This window comes from Sapajus apella, unplaced genomic scaffold (assembly GCF_009761245.1).
Source record: "Sapajus apella isolate SASKATOON/1434 unplaced genomic scaffold, GSC_monkey_1.0 scaffold69, whole genome shotgun sequence".
NCBI classification, from domain to species: Eukaryota; Metazoa; Chordata; class Mammalia; order Primates; family Cebidae; genus Sapajus; species Sapajus apella.
In genome coordinates this window covers 11,326,033-11,349,109 of record NW_022437009.1, presented here as the reverse complement: position 1 = coordinate 11,349,109, position 23,077 = coordinate 11,326,033, and the positions used below count along the sequence as shown (strand labels likewise).

General features: G+C 42.7%; 1 protein-coding gene across 1 annotated transcript in view; it reads left to right on the top strand.

The window, feature by feature from the left end:
* FNDC7 (fibronectin type III domain containing 7) overlaps nt 1–22,489 on the top strand; it is a 30,196-nt gene extending 7,707 nt beyond the window's left edge. The window contains exons 5-13 of the mRNA XM_032249913.1: nt 2,182–2,439; nt 5,821–6,075; nt 8,171–8,428; nt 8,995–9,249; nt 10,421–10,675; nt 13,190–13,450; nt 17,425–17,454; nt 21,519–21,587; nt 21,671–22,489. Of these exons, the coding sequence (XP_032105804.1) occupies nt 2,182–2,439; nt 5,821–6,075; nt 8,171–8,428; nt 8,995–9,249; nt 10,421–10,675; nt 13,190–13,450; nt 17,425–17,454; nt 21,519–21,550 (1,604 nt within the window). The 3' untranslated portion in view covers nt 21,551–21,587; nt 21,671–22,489. The remainder of the gene's footprint in view (nt 1–2,181; nt 2,440–5,820; nt 6,076–8,170; nt 8,429–8,994; nt 9,250–10,420; nt 10,676–13,189; nt 13,451–17,424; nt 17,455–21,518; nt 21,588–21,670) is intronic.
* Nucleotides 22,490–23,077: the final 588 nt, after the last annotated feature.

Sequence of the window (23,077 nt, the reverse complement as noted above, 5' to 3'; positions counted from 1 at the left end):
CTTTTCCTAAGCTGCTTGCTCTCTTTCTTCCCTTATCTTCCCTTCCCGTCCTTCCCTTTCCCTTCCCTTTCACACTACTTTTTTCTTTCCACATTTGTTGAGGGCCCACTGTATGCTGGGCATAGGTTAGCTGATGGGAATACAAAAGCAAATACAGCATGATCCCTCCATTCAAAGATTGAATTATGTCAAAGGAGAGACCAGCAGTGAGTCAGCGTTTCCAGTTCCACCTGACCAGTGCTTGGCCAGAAGGCTGCAGACACAGCAAGGCACAGGAGGGAGCATCTTCATCAGGCTGGGGGACTGAGAGAGCATCCCACATAATAACTTGTTTCTGAAAGACTTCCCCTTCATAGGTTTCCCCATGTTCTACAAAGCTTTACAGAGTTTAGATTTCACCTCTGGATTAGTTTCCTAGGGCTGCGGGAACCACAAACTGGCTGGCTTGAACAATAGAAAGGTTTAGTTTCATGGTTCTGGAGGCCATGAGGTCTGAAATCAAGGTGTTGGCTAGGTTGGTTCCTTCTGAGGGATATAAGGAAGAATCTGTTTCAGGCCTCTCTCCTTGGCTTGTAGATGGTTATGCTCACATTCACATGGAATTTCCCCTATATGTGTTTATCTGTGTCCAAATTTCTTCTTTTTATAAGGAAATCAGCCATATTGGATTAGGTCCCACCCTAATGACCTCATCTTAACTGATTACATCTGCTATGATCCTATTTCCAAATAAGGCCACTTTCTGAGGGTACTGGGGGTAAGAACTTCAACATATGAATTTGGAGGGAACCCAAGTCAAACCCTAACAACCTCTCACTACTCTACCTATTTTTCCTAGTTCTTCCATGCCCCCTGTGGGAAAAGCAAGTTGCCCTAAAACACTGCAGGTTATCCCTACCAGCCTTGGGCCCAGCACTTCCCTGAAGCAATCCTGCCTTTGCAGACAAGCTGACAATGTAGCGGGAAGGGGCCTGTCAGAGAGGCCCACAGGAAACACATGGCAGGTTCCTGGCTTACAGAGAATGAGTTAGGTCCTCATGTCCTCAAACAGGCCTTCCCTGTTTATCCCAGACATGTCCAGAGGATGCTGGTCTCTGCTCACAGACTGTCTAAGCAGTTTCCTAAGGGCTGCTGGGTGGGCATTATTACAGCACAGATTCCAAGGAACCGAGGCCAATTTCTCCTCTCCCCAGGCCAGGACGCCTCCTTATGCTTTTTTAATGTGGTAGCTCTTAAGAAAGGAAGGCATATTTTCAAGAATGTAGGGTTAAGTGTTTAGGAGACACTAAAAGACTGCCTTAATATGTGAGCGTCACACTTGATACCTTCCTTCCTTCCTTTTGATGATGGATGGAAAATATTTGACATATCACTTGATAATAACATGCCCACGTGGCCCTTTTAGTCCTTCCCATTTATAATTTCATTTAATTATTTTTTTCTTTCTTTTTTTTTTTTAACATCTCCTGGTAGCTGGTATGTAGCTATTATACGGTGAGGTTTGCTTTGTTTTGTTTACTTATTGATTGATTGATTGATTGATTTAGAGACGGACTTTCCCTCTGTCACCCAGGCTGGAGTGCAGTGGCATGATCTCAGCTCATTGCAACCTTTGCTCCAGGTGCAAGCAATTCTCCTGCCTCAGCCTCTCAAGTAACTGGGATTACAGGCGCACGCCAGGACGCCCAATTAATTTTTGTATTTTTAGTAGAGACAGGGTTTCACCATATTGGCCAGGCTGGTCTCGAACTCCTGACCTTGTGATCCACCCACCTCAGCATCCCAAAGAGCTGGGATTATGCACGTGAGCCACCTTGCCCAGCCTCATTTAATTATTTTAACTGTCTATTAAATAGTGTATTAATTCATTCAAAATATGCTTTTTAGCACCTATAGGTGTTAGGCATTGATCTTATTAGATCTATTTACATATGAGAAAAAAATAATAACAAAAAGAGTTAATAATATGGTCAAGGTCACACAACTTACTATAAGTTTGTGTAGTAGCAGATGTATTACCAGTTCCCAGGCATCATCCTAAATCCCAATTTTATGCTTCAAACACTTGTAATTATCCAACTCTTGGGTACCTTATTCTCCAGTTTCTGCAACATTGTAATGCCAACTCTTACTTCATTTGTAAGGTTACTACAACATCTTAATTGTTTCTCAAAAATTTAGGTCCTCAGGCCCCTGCCAACATTCAAGTCTCTTTCGATAGTGGGGCTCTGAAGGCATCTTTTTCATGGGCACCAGCAGAAGGAGCTTTCAATTATACTGTGATGGCTTTGAGTGACTCTTCAGAGCTGACCTGCAGTACAACTTTGAGCTCCTGCACCATCTCTTCCCTCCAGTGTGGAACTGAATACCTGATTTCAGTTTTAGCAAGTAATGATGCTGGATCTAGCAAATCATCTTCAGCAGTGACCCTGAAAACTGGTATGTAAGCAGGAATGAGATTGCTGTAGGGCTTGCAGCAGTGACTGCTGTAAGGGAGCCATTCACTGACAATGTCCCTGAACACTCTGGAAAAAATGAAAATGAAAGCTTGGTCTAAATGAAAGCATTGAGTTGGGCGTTCTCCTGAGTTTCAATAATATTGATAGTGAAGCAAGATATTGTCATTGCAACAAGCACTTTTTGGAAAATTAGAAGGCCTGGGTTTCTATTCCAGATCTTTCATTAATAGTTTTTTCTTTTTCCTTTGTAAAGCTGTGAAAATTCTAAGATCTGGTTTGAGTTATACACAGCTCTGACTGTTCATACAGATAACTGCCTCTTCTTTACATCATGTCTCGTGACCTAAGTTTGGTGGGAGTCACCATTTTTTTCAGATAAAGATAGGATATTTCTAGTTCTCAATATGTGTTTAGATATTTTTCCATTTTCTTTTTTTTTTTTTTTTTTTTGCTGGAGTGCAGTGGCGCAATCTTGGCTCACTGCAACTTCCCCATCCCGGGTTCAAGCAATTCTCCTGCCTCAGCCTCCCGAGTAGCTGGGGCTACAGAAGCACGCCACAACACCCAGCTAATTTTTATATTTTTAGTAGAGTCGGGGTTTCACCATATTGGCCAGGATCGTCTTGATCTCTTGACCTCATACTGCGCCCGCCTCGGCCTCCCAAAGTGCTGGGATTACAGGCGTGAGCCACCTCACCTGGCCCCGTTTTCATTCTTATCAGAGAGATAACAACATACACATGTGGAGGTTGACTCCTCTATTTAGAAGTATCTATGAGTTTTGAGGATGGAAACTAACACTTTATGAAACTAGCACTTAATAAAGACCTACTGTGTCTCTGGCACTGTAAGTATATTATTTCAGTTAAATCTTACTTAGTGAGGTAGATTCTATTATCTTCTTTTTTAGACAAGAAAATTGAAGCTCAGAGAAGTTACATAATTTTCCCAAGGGCACACTGATAATAAGCAGTAGAGATGGGATTCAAGCTGCTCAAGTTTGCCTAATTTCAATGCTTAAAGCCAAAGAACATGTCGGCAATTACAATAATGTCTGCTTTATCCAACAGTCAGTTATGTCATTCTAAGTTTAAAAAGCTTCTCGGCAGGAGAAAAGGAGCTGTCACTAACCTCATGCACTCCATTCCACAGGAAAAAAAAAATACAGCTATTCTCTCAGGCCCGAACTTTCTTATAGTTACGTTAGATTAAGGTCAATGAGAACAAACTTAATGATTTGGCTTCTCTTTGGATAGCTATAATTTAATGTGAATGGTACATTAGAAGTGATTATGAGGACAGCATAGCTGAGAGTAGGGGAAGAGAGAAAAAAAACACTTTCAAAAGCATACAGTTCTGAGTTAGGCAGTTAGGCATTTAATGTATTGGAGAGCCATGCAGTGTTTTTTAATCTTGGATGCACATTAAGAGCATCTGGGGAGCTTTTATAAAATCCCAATACCCAGGTCCCACATAAGACCAATTGGAGTTGCTGGGAATAGAATCTGGATATGAATAGTTTGTAAAAGCTCCCCAGTTGATTCTACTATGCAGTTGGGGTTAAGTGCCATTGAAATAGTGCTTCACACTTGTGGGTCCAGGAGGTTCTAATGCGGTTTGTGTATAACACAGTCATGTGCATGGGGATGACCTTGACTTATCAATAAAAGAACTATGTTTACAAAGTACTATGTGTTTCCTGGGACCTAGAAATGTGTAATATATTTTGGGAAGATTTCCACTAGAGAAGACTAAAATTTTTGAAGCTTAGCACTTGAATGAACCAACTTTATTTGAATTCATTCTTTCAGAAGATTTTGTTCTATCAATAAATGAGGCATTATGTGGATAAATGAGGTATTGCCTTAACACAGAGAAACAGTCAATATTAACCAAATTAATCCATGCCTGTTTAGCATTTATTTTGTGAGATAAATTTTAGGACATCTCCTGGATTTGCACTGATTATACACACTATTTGATTTGTTCCTTCTTCACAGCATCTAGTATGTTAACTCTATGCTTAAGATGCTCCCTGGAGGATTTAATGGGCATGAGAATCTATTGTCATTCAGTGTATGACAGGCTGCAGTTAGAACTTTCCAGGTTGCACACAGTGGCTCATGCCTGTAATCCCAACACTTTGGAAGGCTGAAGCAGGTGGATTGCTTGAGTCTGGGAGTTCGAGACCATCCTGGGCAACATGGCTAGACCCCATCTCTACAAAAAAATACAAAAATTTGCCAGGTATGGTGGCATGCACCTGTAGTCCTAGCCACTCAGGAGGCTGAGGTGGGAGGATCACCTTAGCCTGGGAGGCGGAGGTTGCAATGAGCCGAGATTGCACCACTGCACTCCAGCCTGGGTGACAGAGCAAGACCTTGTCTCAATTTAAAAAAAGATAATAATTAATTAATTTAAAAAAATTTAGGCTGGGCACATTGACTCACTCCTGTAATCCCAGCACTTTGGGAGGACAAGGTGGGAGGATCACTTGAGGTCAGGAGTTCGAGACCAGCCTGGCCAACATGGTGAAACCCTGTCTCTACTAAAAGTACAAAAATTAGTTAGGCATGGTGGTGCACACCCATAGTCCCAGCTACTCAGAAGGCTGAGGCAGGAGAATCACCTCAGCCCAGAGGTGGAAGTTGCAGTGAGCTGATATCATGCCACTACACTCCAGCCTGGGCAACTGAGTGAGACTCTGTCTCAAAATAAATAAATAAATAATTTTTTAAAATAGGTTTTTTAAAAAAGAACTTTCCATGCCATGGAGACTTTACATATAAACCCCCAGAAAGACCTCGTTCCATTCCTTTCTACTTATGTGATCTTGGACAACTTACCAACCTCTACAAGCCTCAGTTTCCTCAATTGTAAGATGATAATAGTTGCTGGAAGAATTAGAAAAAATTTTAATATAAACACAATAAATGATGTCTATATTTTAATCTCTAAAACAGATAACGTATGGGATATTCATTATTCTACTCAAGCCAGACTAGCTTCATCTCTGGATGAGTCAAATATTTCAACAAATAATCTAACAATGAAAATATTCATGCCTTAAGATGAATATGAATCTCTGATGGCCCATTATTTCAAACCATATTTCATTTAACAAGAGAATGTGACCGGTCACTAAAATTTGTTGTAGTGGTTTGGGGCCTGTAACATAGCTTTTGTTCCTATAAAGAAAATGTTCTATGCTTCCAGTTTTGCATTTTGCGCACCACATTCAATCTGTCACAGAGCTCAGAGTTGCTGATTTGGGTTGTATTGAAATCTTGGATAATTGCAAAGATGCAAAGAAAATCTCCTGAAGCAGTCTCATGATTGCTTATTATTGATCATTTCCTAGTTGCTTGTGCACCTGGAAGAGTGATGATCCAAGAAGATCCCCCTGGCCACCTGTCTGTGACTTGGTCCAATGTAGATCTGGGTGACTACTATGTGGCCTTTGTGAAGAGTGATGATGGCTTGGAAGTCCACTGCAACACATCTCTCACTCAGTGCAATTTCTTATCTGAGTGTGGCTTCACTTATTTTATTAGTGTTTTTGCCTATAATAAGGCGGGGCAAAGTCCTTTGGGTGACATATTCAATTATACCACAGGTAAGTCCCATTTGATGCTTGTCAAGGGAGTTCTGAGATCACTAACTTCAGCAGCAGAATGGATCACCTATTGCAGCAACTGACCTACCACCTGGGAGCCATTCTAGGGCCAAGTACAGAAAGTAATCTCTTATCTCACATTCTTTCCAGAGTAGGGAATTTTGGCTTTGTGGACCCAAGCATAACAAGAATGCAAGGTTTAGGAGTGAAAAGAGGAGAAGAAATGTAGTTGTTCAATCTTGCTCTGAAAAAACCCACAAAGATGTATTCAGTGAGTGTTCTAACATGTGCTGCTGCCAAAGAGGAGGCAGCGCCTCTGTTTCAGGAGGTCACTTTTTCCCTGAGACCAAGACAGACGTACAATGGCCACGATGCTACATGATATGGAGGGCTTTGGAATAGGACACCTGGGTTTACACCCTAACTTGACCACTAATTCATTCCTTCAGTGGGGACAATGATATCCATCCACCTTGCTAGTTCCTTAGTATTCTCCACTGCAAAATGGGACAAATCATGAGAACATGAATGTGAAAAGGTCTTGTATGTGATAAAGCGTGATGCAAATATTTTTATTGCTGTTGCTATTATTCTCCTCCACTAGGCTTGCTTTTTTTTTTTGAGAGCGTCCCACTCTGTCACCCAGGCTGGAGTGCCGTGGTGCTATCTTGGCTCACTGCAACCTCTGCCTCCTGGGTTCAAGCAATTCTCCTGCCTCAGTGCAACCTCTGCCTCCCAGGTTCAAGCAATTCTCCTGCCTCAGCCTCCCAAGTAGCTGTGACTACAGGCATGTGTCACCATACCTGACTAATTTTTTGTATTTTTAGTAGAGATGGGGTTTCACTTTGTTAGCCAGGATAGTCTCGATCTCCTGACCTTGTCATCTGCCCGCCTTGGTCTCCCAAAGTGCTGGAACCACAGGCGTGAGCCACCATACCCAGCCTAGGTTTGCATCTTGTACAAGGCAGGAATTATGTCTTATTTTATTTATCAATGCTTATAATAGTGTGATCAGCATATGGGAGATGCTCAGGTTTTGAAGAATGGGTGGAGTGATTTAAAGTTGAATAACTGCATTACAAAGAAGAATACTCAAACATAATTATATAAAAGTCTAGCTGAATGACAGTAAATTTTGCCAGGACAGGGGATCTAAATCATTGGCTTTTTCAGAATTTGGAATAAGAGGCTATTGACAAGGTCCTAACACAGGAGGGCCCTCCAGAGTGGCCTTGAACTGGATCTTGAAGAATGAATGGGAATGTATGTGAGGCAAGAGCATCCCAGTGAAACTCCAAGCTGAATCAGACATTTGCCAATGGGGTTCTTTAGAGTCTCTTAAGACCCACCTATATATGGCAGGCACAGTGGCTCATGCCTGTAATCCCAACACTTTGGGAAGTCAAGGCAGGCAGATCACTTGAGGTCAGGAGTTGAGACCAGCCTGGGCAACAAGGAGAAATTCTGTCTCTGCAAAAAATACAAAAATTAGCCAGGTGTGGTGGCATGCACCTGTAATTCCAGCTATGTGGGAGGCCAAGGCATGCAAATCACTTGAACCCTGGGAAGCGGAGGTTGCTGTGAGCTGAAATCACACCACTGCACTCCATCCTGAGTGACAGAGCAAGACCCTGTCTCTTTAAAAATAAACAAGAAAAAGTTACCTATATAGCTATAATCCCCACCCCCTAGCTTTATTTGATTTAGTGTCTAGAAAGGCTGACAGAATGTGAGAAGTTAGACTACATAAGATTTTGCCAGGCAAAAGAGGGGAAAGTCTTTCCAACAATCTTCTCTGCATAGAGAATGAGGGTGCACGTGGCGTGGGGAATTGAGGAGTCTGGTGGGGCAGAAAGTCACGGGAGCACAGCTGAACCTTACAGCCTATGATGGCCTTGAATGTCATGCTGAGGATTTACCCTGTATACATCGGCAAATAGGCCAAGAGTGGACCTGGACAGACCCATAGGGTGTCACTGTAGTCATTAGGGAGGACAGTGGCAGAGGCTGCAGGCATGGGAGGTCAGGACTCAGTGTCCCCCTGGCTGCATTGCTCTTGATGGGACCACCATTTTCCCTCTGCTCCTGCTTTCAGCTCCCTGTTGCCCTAGTGACATTAACGCGGTGTTGGTGTCCAGTGACAGAGTTGAGATTGTCTGGTCTCCTGTTCGTGGTGCCGAACTCTATGAAACCAAGGCTGTAGATGGGTACAACGTGGTTGAGTGCAATGACACTGCTCCTGCATGCACCCTTTCAGCTCTAGAGTGTGACACCAAGTACAACATCACTGTGTATTCCTTCAGTGAAGTCCGAGGCAGCAATATGTCATGTACTCCTCAGTTCATAACCACAGGTACGGCACAGCTCTCATCCCACTCACTGGTGTCTGAATGATTCACCCAGCTGTGAGCCTCAGGATGGGCATTCAGGGAGACCAATAAAAAAGTTAAATGCCATTAATCAATATTTGTGGGGACCAATAGACCCCCTGTTGTATGAAGGAGAGGCAGAGGAGAAGGCAGAAGAGGAAAGTGGAAAAACATGAAAACAAAAGGGGAGACGGTGGGGCGAGTGGAAGGTTTTGCCAATGATTACCTCAGCCATTCAGTTCCTCCTATCTTTAAGGAGCCTGCCTGTACTCACACCATGAAGGTTTTTAGATGTGTACCTTATTTACTTTCGCTTTTGGAGTTCACAATGCTCTTAAACATTTTCCAGCTAGTTCAATACTGCATGAACCCAATGCCCTGTGTTCACGTCAACAGTTTTCCACACACAGGCACTATGATTTTGGCCTGCATACATGGTGTGGTTGAAAACTCTGATGATCTCATTGGGGGGTAAATCAACTTTAGACCACATGGCACGTGTGATATTTTTGACTCATGCTGTTTCAATTAATACTCTAAAATCTCTTAGCTCCTTGCAGTCCTGAAATAAAAAATGTTTCAAGGGATGCATTCTCCATGATTAACGTACACTGGCGATCCACTAATGATGTTGCTACTTACACGGTGACTGCCCAGGGGGAGAAAGGACTGTATCAGTGCAGCAGCGTGGGAGAGTCCTGCACCATGGGGGGCTTGCCCTGCGGCTCAGTGTTCTCTGTCACTGCTGTGGCTGAAACACAGGCAGGACGGAGCCTGCCCAGCTACAGTGTGCCCCTGGAAACTGGTATGTAGCAACCACCAGCCTGAATGTTGACTTTGGTGGGGTCCTTAGGAAGTGTTTCAAGATGTGAACTTTCTTATTTAATCTACCCTCACTGCACTAGAAATACATTAAACTCAGAGACATGTCAGAGTCCCAGTCATAGAAAATAAAATTTTCAATATTTTACAGGTTCTGTAAAAATATCCTCAAGACTAGTACATCCATTCGCTGGCATCAGAGAAGGAATACTTACTCATTCTGCAAAACATTTATTTGGATTCATATTCCCCTATGATATAACCTATCAAAACAGCTAACAAATGAGCAGCCACCTCAGTTGGGTTGTTACTTCTTTGGCTCAGCCCTTTCAAATTTTTCTCTTTAAAAAATGCTTTCTGACTTTCAGTTTCCTGATAGGTAAAGGGAAGATAATGGCCTCATAGGGTGGTTATGAGTATTAAATTGACTAATGCTGCTTTGCACTCAGCATAGTGTCTGATGCATAGCAAGAGCTCCATAAAAGAAAACGATTATTACATCATAGCATTGTGTGTGAATGAAATGTGGCAAATCACTTCAAGCCTTTGGACATCATTTTTTTTCTTATAGTGATATATAGTATTTTGGACTGTAAAAGTTGAAATACCTAAACAAAGAAAGCAGCAGTAGGATAGAGACCATACAAAATACTGCATACATGAAGAGGTTAGGTATCCTATATTCTGGGTAATGGGTCCCTGAAAAATCAAGATGGCTGTGGTATTGTGGGCAGCTAAGAAATCAAGCTTTTATATTGGTGATGTACTATGAAATTTACAAGAAAGGCAAATTATACTTAATTGCTAATGCTATGAAATGTTCTGTTGGGAGAAGTGAATGCAACCGTTGCTTTGAAATTTGCAATCAGAGTTGGTGAAGATGGGGACAACAAAGGATTTCTTTCTTATTCTGAAAAAAGAAATGGTGGAAACTTTCAACAGCCAGTTGGTGCAGTGAATTCATGAGGAAATCACCCGCGCTATACAGTGAATATCACATGACGCATCAGAGGAAATGAACAAAAGGAAATAGAAAGTTTGGGGAATGTAGGATATTGAGTAAAACACAGGCAAAATACCATTCCTTGTCATTTCTCACAGATAATCTTCGATGGAAATAAATCTCCAGTTCTTTTTCTTTTATCCCATTTCAGCACCGTGCTGTCCAACCGGTCTGACAGTGACTCAGATCACCCAGTCAGTAATCAACGTGAGCTGGACTATTGGGACAGTGGCTCAAACCCATGTTGCAGTTCTGGAGTCACACACTGGACAGTCTAAGTGTCACACTCATCAAAACCACTGCCTCCTGGGATGCATCACATGTGGCATCAATTACACGGTGACATTAAAAGCAATTAGCACCACCGGGTTGGCTGCGGATTGCTCCTCCCAAAGTTATTTCTCTAGTAAGTGAATTCTAGCTCTAGAGTATCAGTAGGGACTTGACTATTGTAAATCCAGGCATAAGCCTTTCCTCTTCATCTAAAAAGATGCTGCATCTCTACCTAGTTTAACTTATAAACTCAGATTACCTTCTAAAATGGTTATAGTTTTCCCTTTGACTTAGAACCTCAAAGCTTCAGAGGCTTCTGATGGTAGTTGGTGAATTAACTCTCCTAGTAACAATGTTCATGTTTGCCTTTTCTGAAGGGACCATGTATCTTTAGATGACACAGCTACCCGCAACACAAAGTAACTCAGCCTGGCAGAGTTTACTGAAAGCATTAGAGCACACATTTTATTTGGTTTGCATTTTTTTCTTCTCATTATTATTATGCTACTACCTCTCTTTTCTAAGCTTCTTCAGCTCCTTCAATGGTGTCTTATTTCAACAGGCAAAGAGATCAAAGACATCTGTCTACTGACAGTATTGTACCTTGTTCTTCACAAAGACCAAAACCATTAGGGAATAGCAGGGGAAGGTAAAAGCAGTGCAAGGTTACCAAATGAGATTTCTCTTGCATGATTCTAATCCACTGAAGCGGCTACTTATAGCATGGTTTTGAAAAAACTTGTGAGGATGCTTCTCAGGCTTAAGGAGAAAGTACAATGATCAGTTACGCCTGCCTGGGACATGAGATGCAAGCGCTGGAATATAATTTTGGCATCCCAGAGGTAGTAGAGTCTTAACGGGAGTCAAAATTAGACAGGGCTTCATGGTTTTTTTGGTTTTTGTTTGTTTGTTCGTTTTGAGACGCAGTCTCACTTTGTCACCCAGGCTGGAGAGCAGTGATGTGATCTTGGCTCACTGCAACCTTCACCCTCTGGGTTTAAGCAATTCTCCTGCCTCAGCCTCCCGAGTAGCTGGGATTACAGGCACCTGCCACTGTGCCTGGCTAATTTTTTTGTATTTTTAGTAGAGACAGGGTTTCACCATCTTGGCCAAGCTGGTCTTGAACTCCTGACCTCATGATCCACCCTTCTTGGCCTCCCAAAGTTCTGGGATTACAGGTGTGAGCCGCCATGCCCAGCCAACATGGATTTTTATAAGCTGTGTTGCCTAATCTTCCCTGATTCTGTCTCCTCATTGAAAAGACAGGAACGGTAATATTTTCCTAGTGTATCCTTCAAAGTCATTTTGAGAATCAAAATAAGTCATAATGTGAAAACATTCAGAACATGCTACACATATGTCAGCTGGAGTGTATTTCTTTTGACCATTATCTTGTATTAGATTTACTGCCTAAGTTCTCACCTTGAGAGCCAGTTCTCAGAATACGGCCTATTGCTTATTCTTTACGTAATAAATCAAGTAAGCCTGATTATAATAACTTTTTAAAATTATACAACAGGATCTTTAACTTAGTTACTAAGGAATCCATTTGGTGTCCTTATTGGCCCCTAATGTGTGGCTTGCTCAAGGTATTTAGAAAAGGATAAAAATACAAATCAACTACAATGGATGAAGCGTGAACCAGCAAACTTGGTCACTGGCATGTTGTATAAATGGCTGCACCCAAGGTGTCATGCTACTCAGCTCAGCAAAATTGTTTTTTTCAATTAGGGCTAAATGCAGTTAATTATATTTAAGTTTAATCCCACAAAAATAAAATGAAACTAGGGCACTATGAAGGATCTTGACAAGGATGCTGTGCCTTTGACTCACAGTTTGAGTCATGTACAATATGTATCTGCCAATGTGTGGACCTTTCTGACTCACCATTGTTCTATATTAAAAATTCATACCACACACCACCTTCACACATGGATTTCTTTCTTTCTTTCCTTCTTTCTTTTTCTCTCTCTTTTTCTTCCTTTCTTTATTTTTTTCTTTCTTTCTCTTTCTTTCTTCCTTTTCCTTCTTCCTTTCCCTCCCTCCATCCCTCCCTTTCCTTCCTTCCTTCCTCCCTCCCTCCCTCCCTTTTCTTCCTTCCTCCTTCCTTCCTTCCTTCCTTCCTTTCTTCCTTCCTTCCTTCCTATTTCTTGAGACAGGATCTCACTCGGTCACCTAGGCTGGAGTGAGTGCTGTGGAACAATCATAGCTACTGCAGCCTTGAACTCCTGGGCTCAAGCCATCCTCCTGCCTCATCCTCCCAAGTAGCTGGGACCACAGGTGTGCACCACCACAACAGGCTAATTTTTTTTTTTTTTTTTTTTTTTTTGTAGAGTCAGGGTCTCCCTATATTGCCCAGGCTGGTCGCAAATTCCTGGGCTTAAGTGATCCTCCTGCCTTGGCCTCCCAAAGTGCTGGGATTATAGGGATGAGCCATCATGCCCGGCCACCCATGCATTTCTGATTATGTGGCCCACTATAATCAGAACTTGAGTACCCCTTCAAATCTTGCTCTGACCTAACCAGTAATTAATCCTGTTATTTAGAATAGTTCACTTATATTTTTTTCCTGCAGTGATTAAGGCCATATTTGGATGATGGTGGAATAAAACAAGTGATTTTGTGTTTGTTTATTTTTATTGCCTAGGTGCCTGCTGCCCTTTGGGGGTGAAATTATATAGGTTGGGCCCTAACGGCATCCGAATCTACTGGCAAGCCTCCAGGGGCTCTGCCAATTACAGCACTGACCTCTATGGCTCCAAAGGCATTTTCACCTGCACCCCAAGTGCTGGCCTCAGTTTCTGTGATGTCGCTGAGATACCCTGTGGGGATGTATACACTGTGATGGTCTCACCAGTTGCTGAAACAGGATTGAAGCTTACTTTCTGTCCAAAAAAAATATATTCAGGTAAAGCAAGTTATCACAGTTTATCGAAAAGTAACCCTGAATTCAGATCTGTGAATTAAGAATCAAAGCAATCAAACTTATTTGCTATGTAGGAAGAACACAGAGGGCATGAATTTTTTTTTTTTTTTTTTTTTTTTTTTTGAGATAGCATCTCGCTCTGTCACCCAGGCTGGAGTGTAATGGCAGAATCTCGGCTCACTGCAACCTCCACTTCCCAGGTCCAAGCAATTCTCCCTCCTCAGCCTCCCAAGTAGCTTCGAATACAGGCACCCGCCATAATGCATGGCTAATTTTTGTAATTTTGTAGAGACGGGGTTTCACCATGTTGGCCAGGCTTGTCTTGAACTCCTGACCTCAGGTGATCCACCTGCCTCGGCCTCCCAAAGTTTTGGGATTACCAAAAACTGGAGGCGTGAGCTACCATGCCAGGCTGAGGGCATAAAATTTCTACACAGTACAGGCAGATTCTGGCTGTGGATGACCCCAAGCTTCTTTGGAATTGTGATGCTTTATTATTATTTAATTTAGAGATTATCTTCTCTGTTCCACTCTCCCCCTTCCTAAAAAGGAATAGATACTTGCTGCTTAACTAGTGAAGCAAATTTAAGATGATTTTCTGCTTTGAGATTTAGGGATCAATTTTTAACGTAGTCTTATTGACAATATAGACATCCTGGGATGTTGCAAAATTAGAAGACTTGAACTTTTATTTGCACAGACTGAGAATTATGACTGAGGAAAAGTTAGAGGATTAAAAAAATGAATTTACAAATCACAAGCCAGGCTTGGAAATATGAGTGGGCGGGCAGTCTGTGATCACAAAACATGGCTATCAGCAACTGCCATCTCACCAGAGCTGGCAGGAAAACATTAGCAATTCTCCTGCTCTGTGTTCCAGCACCTTCTGCTACCTTGCCCAGGGCACAGTCATATATTTTTAATATATTCCTAGAAGAAAAGAGATGATGAAGCCCTAGAATTTTGCAGGTGGACACAGAAAAAAAAAAGAATAAATATTGGCTCACAAACCTTTACTGATAGCCAGAATCTAAAATTCCAATGATATGTAGGTGACAGGAGGTTCAGATGGCTCTTGGTGATGGAAGGAGGCCAGTTCCTCCCAAGGGGGTATTCTCATTGTCTCTGGCTGTCATGCTCTGATTCTTTGGTTTTCCATTATTTGGTCCACAGGACAAGTTGGCCCAAGGCATAGTCCTATGGGAAGGGACAGGGATAGGTTTCCAGAGTAAGGATGAGCTCTTAGGAAGATAAGTCTACCGCTCAGTAACGATACTGCATTATATCTGCATAGTATTTTATAATTTATCGAGTGGTTTCATATTATATATCTCATTCAATGCTAGAATTATGCTATGTTGTAGGCTCAACAGATTTTTTTATTATCTCCACTTTGTAAATGAGAAAACTGAAGCTCGGAGGCTCCCAAATCTCTGTCTACAACTCTTCTCCTGACCCCTAAATCCATATTCAAATTTGATACCTCCAGCTGGAGGTGCCCATGCATTTCAAACCCCTCAGGGCCAAAAGGAACTCTTGATCCTCTGCTGTTTCTGATCTTCCTCCCATCGTCCTTGTTTCAGGTACACTAGGTAAAAACTCTGGAGTCAACTTCCATCTCCCTCACCCTCCATATCTAAGTAGCCTCAACTTCTTGTCCTGGTCACTTTCATGATGGTTCCTAAATCCACCTTCTTCTCTTCATTCCCACAGCTACTTCCATGCCTCAGGCCCTCACCACCTCTCCCGTAGACTACTGCACCGGTCCCATCTCCCTATCCTCACTCCAGCCTCCATACTGTTACCAGAGTTGTCATTCCAGGACACTGGTCCAATTGTGTTGCTTTTATGCTTCCAGATCTTCAAAATCTTTCCATTTCCCCATAGGATAACATTCAATCCTCTGAGCGTGGTGTTCAAAGTCCCTTATAATCTGTCCCTTATAACCTGCACTGTTCAATAGAAATTTAATGAGTCACGTATGAAAAATTTAATTTTCTTGTAGCCATATTAAATAAGTAAAAAGAAAGAGGTGAAATTAATTTCATAACACATTTTAGTTAACCCAATATATCCAAAATATTATCATTTCAACATCTAATCAATATAAAAATTATTAATAGATATTTTATATTTTTTCATACTGTCTTTGAAATCTGGTGTGTCTTTTGTACTTACAGCACATTTAGTTCAAACTAGCCGTGTGTTCAATAGCTACTTAAGTGTCTACCATACTAGACAGAGAAATTTTTTTGTGTGTGTGTTTTTTTTATTGAGACAGGGTCTTGCTTTGTCATCCAGGCTAGAGTTCAGTGGCACAATCACAGCTAACTGCAGCCTTGACCTCCTGGGTTTGTGCGATCCTCCTGCCTCAGCCTCCCAAGTAGCTGAGACTATAGTCATGCAACTATTAGACTATAGGCTAATTTTTAAAAACTTTTTGTAGAGGCAAGGTCTTGCTATGTTGTCCAGACTGGTCTCAAACTCCTGAGCTCCAACAATCCTTTCACCCCGGCCTCCCAAAGAGCTGGTATTACAGGCATGAGCCACCGTCCCTGGCCTGAACAGAGAAATTTTAGGCTCATTCCACAACATCTGTCCCGAGAGGACTCTACTCTCTAGTCTAGGCTTCTGGCATCATTCACACATGCTTGCTCCTGCTGCACACGCCTCCTATGCTATATTATGTTCGTGAGCTGCTGCAGTGCTCTTCTGTTTGACCAGAATTCCACACCCCCCCTACACACCAAGAAAACTCTACCAGCCCCAATTTTCCTTGTCTGTGAAGACTTCTCCAATTCTCATAAGCTGAGTTGATCCTCTCTCTCCCTCCTTTATGGACCCCCCAGCACCCTATCGGCACTGCAACATATTACTGTGAATTGAATGCATGTTACTTCTCCTAATAAATGATTATCTATTTGACTCCCAGTATGTAGCACATAACTGTTGCCTGATATATTTTAAATTTAAAAAAGAATGAATCAATGAATTTATGCGCCAAAGATCATACAGCTAAATGAGTGATGGAAGTCTTGTTCTTTCTCCTGCTCCATGCCCACAATTTCACCCTTAGAGAGTCATTCCTCTGAAGGCTGGTTAGCCACCAGAAGTCCTTGTGAGTTAGAACTCAAGCTCTTTGATGGGATGCCATCTCAAGTCTGCAGCCATTCCAGCTTAGTAACATTAGGTATCTAGACTCAAGTTAGGAAATCCTCCTTTGCTCAGTGTGTCTGGTAAAAGCCATACATTTGGAAGATGTTTTTTGGTTTTGTTTGTTTGCAATATCAGTGATGCCTTACCCTGATAATCAGGACAATATTGTAAATGACAAGGACCAATATTTATTGAGTGCTATGTGCCAGGCACTATTCTAAGGGGTTTATGTATATTAGCTCAGTCCTTATAACAAACCTATGAGATTGGCATTCTTTTTTGTTGTTTGTTTTTTCTTTTGAGATGGAGTCTCACTCTGTCGTCAGGCCGGGGTGCAATGGGACACTCTCAGCAAACTGCAACCTCCGCCTCCCAGGTGCAAGTGATTCTCCTGCCTCAGCCTCCTGAGTAGCTAGGATTACAGATGCACACAACCACACCCAGCTAATTTTTGTATTTTTTGGTAGAGACGGGGTCTCACCATGTTGACCAGGCTGGTCTCAAATTCCTGACCTCAGGGGATCTGCCCACCTGGGCCTCCCGAAGTGCTGGGGTTACAGGTGAGCCACCGCGCCCGGCCTAGCTTGGAGTTCTTATTCTTACTGCTTTTCAGGTAAATTGAGGCACAGTGAAGTGACTTGCCCAGGTGATGCTGCTAGTAGTATCTTCTCTTATCACCCACGTTCATTCTTGTTCATTTTTGGTTCACTTTCCTTTTATTCTTTCTTCAGTTAAATCTTCACTATCTTAAATACATAAATGAATAAATTTTATTTTAAATGCTTGTGTTTTTATTACAGTAACTTGCTCTGGAAGTACACTTGGAATGGGTAAGTTATTTTTCTCATGGATAAAATAGAACAGGATTTATGTTGCCCCATTTTTGGGTTACTTAATGAAGTCAGCTGACTCTTCAACTAGAAAGCAAATGCTTTCTTTCTTTGATACAAGGGGTTCCTGCTCTCTTGTCCCGTAACTTTTTCTCCCCATTATAGTGTCTCCTCTCAGATTCCACCAGTTGAGATGAATTTCTTTAAATTCTGAAGTCTTTTCAGTATTCTAGGGTCCTACAGGAAAATGTAAACAGTTTTTGGAGGGACAGACGCTTCATCCCTCAAACTTCAGTGATTCCCAGCTCAGCTGTACATTGGAGTCACCTGGAGAGCTTAAAATTAACTGATGTCTGGGTTCTGTCCCCAGAAAGTTTGATTTAATGGGTCTGGGGTGAGAGCTGGGCATCAGAATTTATAAAAGCTCCTCAGGTGACTCTGAAGTATGGCCAAGGCTAAGAACTGCTACTTTAGAGCCGTCCTGCTCAGACTTTATTGTGCACACACATCACCTGGGGCCTCATTGAACCCAGATTCTGATTTGGTCGGTGGAGGAAGGATCTGAGGCTCTGCATTTCCATAAGGTACAGGTGAGGCTGGCGATGCCGAGGCTGCTGGTCTTACCACACACGAAGTAGCCAGGCATCAGAGAGGATCTGTTAACGGCCTGCTGCGATGTTTGCTCCTGGTTTGCATGAGTGGGTGTACCCCGTAGAAAAAAAGGTGCTGACAGGACAGGTGGGATAAAGAGAACGCTCGCTGCCTCCTCGGTTTTGCTCAGTGATGATCTTATCTAGGCTATTTTGGTCGCCCCCACAGAGATGCCTCTTGGCAGGGCAGTGGAGATGAGCAAATGGAGCCATGAGTGCTGACCCAGTAAGCAGTGTGTGATGCTTCATGAGGAGTCCTTGTCACAGCCTTTTAGGGGACAGCTTGGTCTGAGGCTTTAGGAAAAAATCCCCTGGGAATATTATCAATCCAAACTACAGAATTGCCCCCCGCCCCACCCTTCCCCATTCAGACATGGCTGACTTCCCATGGTGTGAGTGTAAATGAAGCCTTCCTGCCCATAAACCCCACTGGACAGTCTTCCAGTTGGGGCCGGCTCCCCACCCACACCCCCTTCTACCGGCAGGAGCTGGGTCTAGTCTCCACTGCCTGTTCTCTGCCTGGGCTTCCTTCCTCTCCCAGCCCATTGCTTCTCTGAGCACAGCAGGATACATACTTTTCAATTCCTGTTCCACCTGCAGGTCTGAAATAAGCACAATCCCTATTAATTTTTAAAGAGTTTTTGTTTTCTATGACTACAATAAGGAACAGACTTGGCTTACCGAAAACAGACTGTTAGGACACTTCTAATTTTAAAAAATTCCTCTAAAAAATCTCCCAAAGTACTAGAGACCCTAAGCCCTGGTGTTCAGTAAAGATACCTGGGCCTAGGTCTGCATTCTTAATCAGTATCCCCCTGAAACACAGAGGTGTGGTAGAAGTGTCTTAGGCCCCCAGGAGAGAGGAGTGGTGTATGATACATTGGTCTTCCCTATGATTTTGTTAAAGAAAGAGTTTCTAATAAAAACAAAAAAAAAATTTTTTTTTAATTTTAAATCTTTGAAAAGAAAGAGTTTCTATGTTTGAACAAAAAACAAAAAAGGTGGGATGGCAAGAACAGGCATACTGGCTCACGCATGTATCTTGCACTTTGGGAGGCCAAGACAGAGGATCACTTGAGCCCAGGAGTTGGAGACCAGCCTGGCCAACAAAACAAGACCTTGTCTCTAAAAAGTGTGAAAAAATTGGCCAGGCGTGGTGGCATGTGCCTGTAGTTCCTCTGTAGTCCCAGCTACTTGGGACGCTGAGGTGAAAGGATTGCTGGAGCCTGGGAGTTCAAGGCTGCAGTGATATGATAGCACCACTGCACTCCAGCCTGGGTGACAGACTGAGACACCAGCATCACCAGAGGGCTTTTTAGAAATGTACAGTCTTGGGCCCCATCCTGACCTACTAAATTCCCAGGTGATTCATGTGTGTGTTCAAGTCTGAGTGGCACTGCTCAGGTACTATTCTCAAACTTTGCTATGTATTAGAATCTCCTGGACAGTTAATAATGAACGCAGAGGTCCAGGCCCTAGCCCAGTGAAGTGCTTCTGTATTTCCATCAGGTTCCCAGGTGATTTTGACACACATGAAGTTTGAGGAGCACTGCTTTAGGTCACTAATCTCCTCTTTTCTGTCATTCTAGGCTTCAGCTTATCTTGGCTATTCCCTTCCTTAGCCACAGCTCAGTATTCAGCCTGAAATCTGCCACTCTCTTGAAGTAGATTCTTGTAGAAATCCTATAAGAGCCAGGCACAGTGGCACACAGCTGTAGTCCTGCTACTCAGGAGCATGAGGTGCAGAATCACTTGAGCCCAGGAGTTTGAGGCCAAACTTGGCAACATAGTGAGAGACCCCTGCTCTCAGCCCAATCTCTCTAAAAAAAAATCCTGCAAGGCCCTCAAAAAACAAGAGTAAGCCAGATTATTTGAGGGTTTCTAAGGTCATATGGAAGTCATTATACCTAGGGGGAAATTCTAAATTGCTGTCTTCAATTTCAGCATTTCCCCTTCCTAAACACAGGGCAAGTCTGGTCAGGCCCCTGGGCTAAACATGGAGCCTCTGGATATGCTAAGGGGAGCCATGGGAATCTTGCTGGTCTAAGACTTTGGGTCTTCTTTGACTCTTGGAGTATCCTAAAGCTTTTCAAACTTTTTTTTTTTTTAGATGGAGTTTCGCTCTGTCATCTAGGCTGGAGTACAGTGGTGCAATCTTGGCTCACTGCAACCTCTGCCTCTGAGGTTCAAGCGATTCTCATTCCTCAGCCACTTGGGTAGCTGGGGATTACAGGTGTGCACCATCACACCTGGCTACTTTTTATATTTTTAGCAGAGATGAGGTTTCACCTTGTTGGCCAGGCTGGTCTTAAACTCCTAGCCTTGTGATCCGCCTGCGTTGGCCTCCCAAAGTGCTGGGATTACAGGTGTGAGCCATCACACCGGCCATAAACAGACTTTTTAAGAGAGATCTAGATTCAAATCCTGCCACCATCACTTGCTCATAGTCAAGTTGTGTAAATTCTCTCTAAGCCTAGGTTTCCTCATCTGAAAATTGGAATAAATAATAATCCCTCATAGAAGAGAATAAGGATTAAATCAGAATGTAAATTATTGGGCACAAAACTAAGATATTTGCATTTTAACCTTGGTCCTCATAATACACTTACTCACGGATTCTGTAAGTGTGGTCCTGGGGCCAAAAGCATCAGCATCAGCTGCGAACCTCTTAGAAATGCAATTTCTCAGGCTCCACCACAGACCTACTGAATCAGAAATTCTGGAGCTAGGGCCCAGCCTTCTTTGTTTTAACAAGCCCTCAAAGTGCTTCTGATGCATGCTACAGTATGAATAGCATGGCTTTAACTCAAGAAAGCTATTTCAATGCTGAAAATTTGATGCAGGTTGGAATGGAAAGGAAAAAAAAAACTTTTTGAGGCGATGGGGCTCTAACCCCTAGCTAGAGAGATGGGAGGGGTTTGTGCCTGACATCACACCAAGAGTGGGGGCTGAGGGGGGTCCTTCATCTTTAGGACCCTGAGTGTTTCAGTGTCACCCGCACATCCTGGTCAACTTTGAGGAAGTTTCCTCTCTGTGACATACTTAGCAGCCTAACAGTTTTATGTTCTCCCTATAAAACTCCATAGGTCAATACAATTTTGGAGTTCCCTTAGGAGCACAGCAAGTTGGCTGGGGGTGGAAAGGAAAGTTCCTTTGTTTTGAACCAGCAGAGTGGGATTGAAGAGATTCTGGGAGGGTTCGTTTTGTAAAGCAGGAGAGAGATCACTCTGGTTAGAAACTGCTGATCAGTTGAACCCTTTGCCAGTTGTCATAGTTTCATGTTCACTTGCCATGAAGTGCTGCAGAAATAGCATTTCAAATCAAAATACACATAAAATCTCAGACATTGGTGCTTTTTAAGATGTCTGCATATTGAATGCATCTTTCACTGCTTCCCTTCCTTACCCTTTTCAGTGATTTATAGAGGGAAGAGAAATGAAGAATGACACAGTGAGCCGCAGATAAAAACAGAAACTTGACAAAGTGAGTAATGTAAATTGATTTTGTGTGATTTGATGACAAAATTTTTTGTCTTTGTTTAAAATGTTTTCCCATTTGTTTTGCAGAGTTGTCTCAACTGTTAGTGATTAGACATGGAAAAGATCTGCTAGAATCTAGAATACAAAATGCCTCTAGGGTAGGAAAAGCTGCTTTGGCCTTTAGAAGAACAACTCTGACTCTGTTTCCTGAGGGCAAGGTCAGGTGTGTCCTCACTTGCACAACAGTTGGAGATCTGCTATGTGAAGACTCTAGAGAGAAATGGATTCAGATAGTCCCCTGGACGGCTGCCAGTGTGAGTCAGCACACTGTGAGAACCCTGGAAACACGAACGGTCTGCTTAGCAGAAATTCTTTCTGAGATTTCACATCCAGACACACCACAGACTCCAACGCATCCACTTCATGAGTGTTTTATTGACAACAGCACTTGCCTGCAGCCCCCTCAGGGGCTGGAAATTGTTCACTCCCAGAAAGTCAAGCCACCCCCGTGGAAACAGCACTTATCCCAAGACAAACCTCCACCAGGACTTCAGTATAGGTTGGATAGCAGTAGCTGCCAGGGCAACATGAGATAACAAACGCCCTCATCGCAAGTTAGGAGCAAAGCTGAGCTGCTGCAGGGTTCGCTGAGCCAAAGCATCAGGTGACATGACATCCGTGGGAGCATCTGGGAAAGCAAAGCTGCCAGCCTGTTGCTAGAAGGGTTGTAGTTATGACTTCTGCATGAGAGAAGATGTCAAATGGAGAGCCTCAAACTGTGGCTGACTGACATACATGCATCTTTTGGGGGGAGGACCATCAATCTTATTGGCCATATCCCCCACCTACCTTTTTCATCTTTGAAAGGCAATGAAATATAACGTAAATCTCTCATACCTAAAAAAAGTTTGTCCTTTGAATATCAGTAACCTAATTTTAAAAGTGTGAGTAGGACTTGTATCTCACACACACACACACACAGTTACAGTGCTTACTCCCCAGTCATATGGCTATGGAGCCAAGAATGTCTGTAGTTAGGAACAACCATAAAACTCCACCCAGGGGGAATTGGACCATGGAGTTAGGCTTGAACTAAGCGTGGAAGAAAGAACAAACTTCCCTTTCTAATCTTTTCAACTTCCTATCAATGTGCGCTGCAAGAGCGAACTGATAGTCTTTCTCTATGAAACTGATCAGAGATACATAATGTGTCACTAGTAAGAGATCTTCCCCAGAACCTCTGTACATGAAAGGAGACAAGCCTAAGGTATAGATCTCTTAAAATGGAGTTGGAAGCATCCGAGAGCACACCTAATACCCTACAAATACCAAGGCACAGAAAGTGAAATAGCCATCTACCTAGCTAGACACTGAAGGTTAAACTGTGCTGGTCAGAATACCATAGAAGAAAATGTGATCCACAGTGGGTAAAGATAAAATCAGTTTATTTAACATGTATCTAGCACAAACTACTGGCTTATCAGTGCTCTCCGT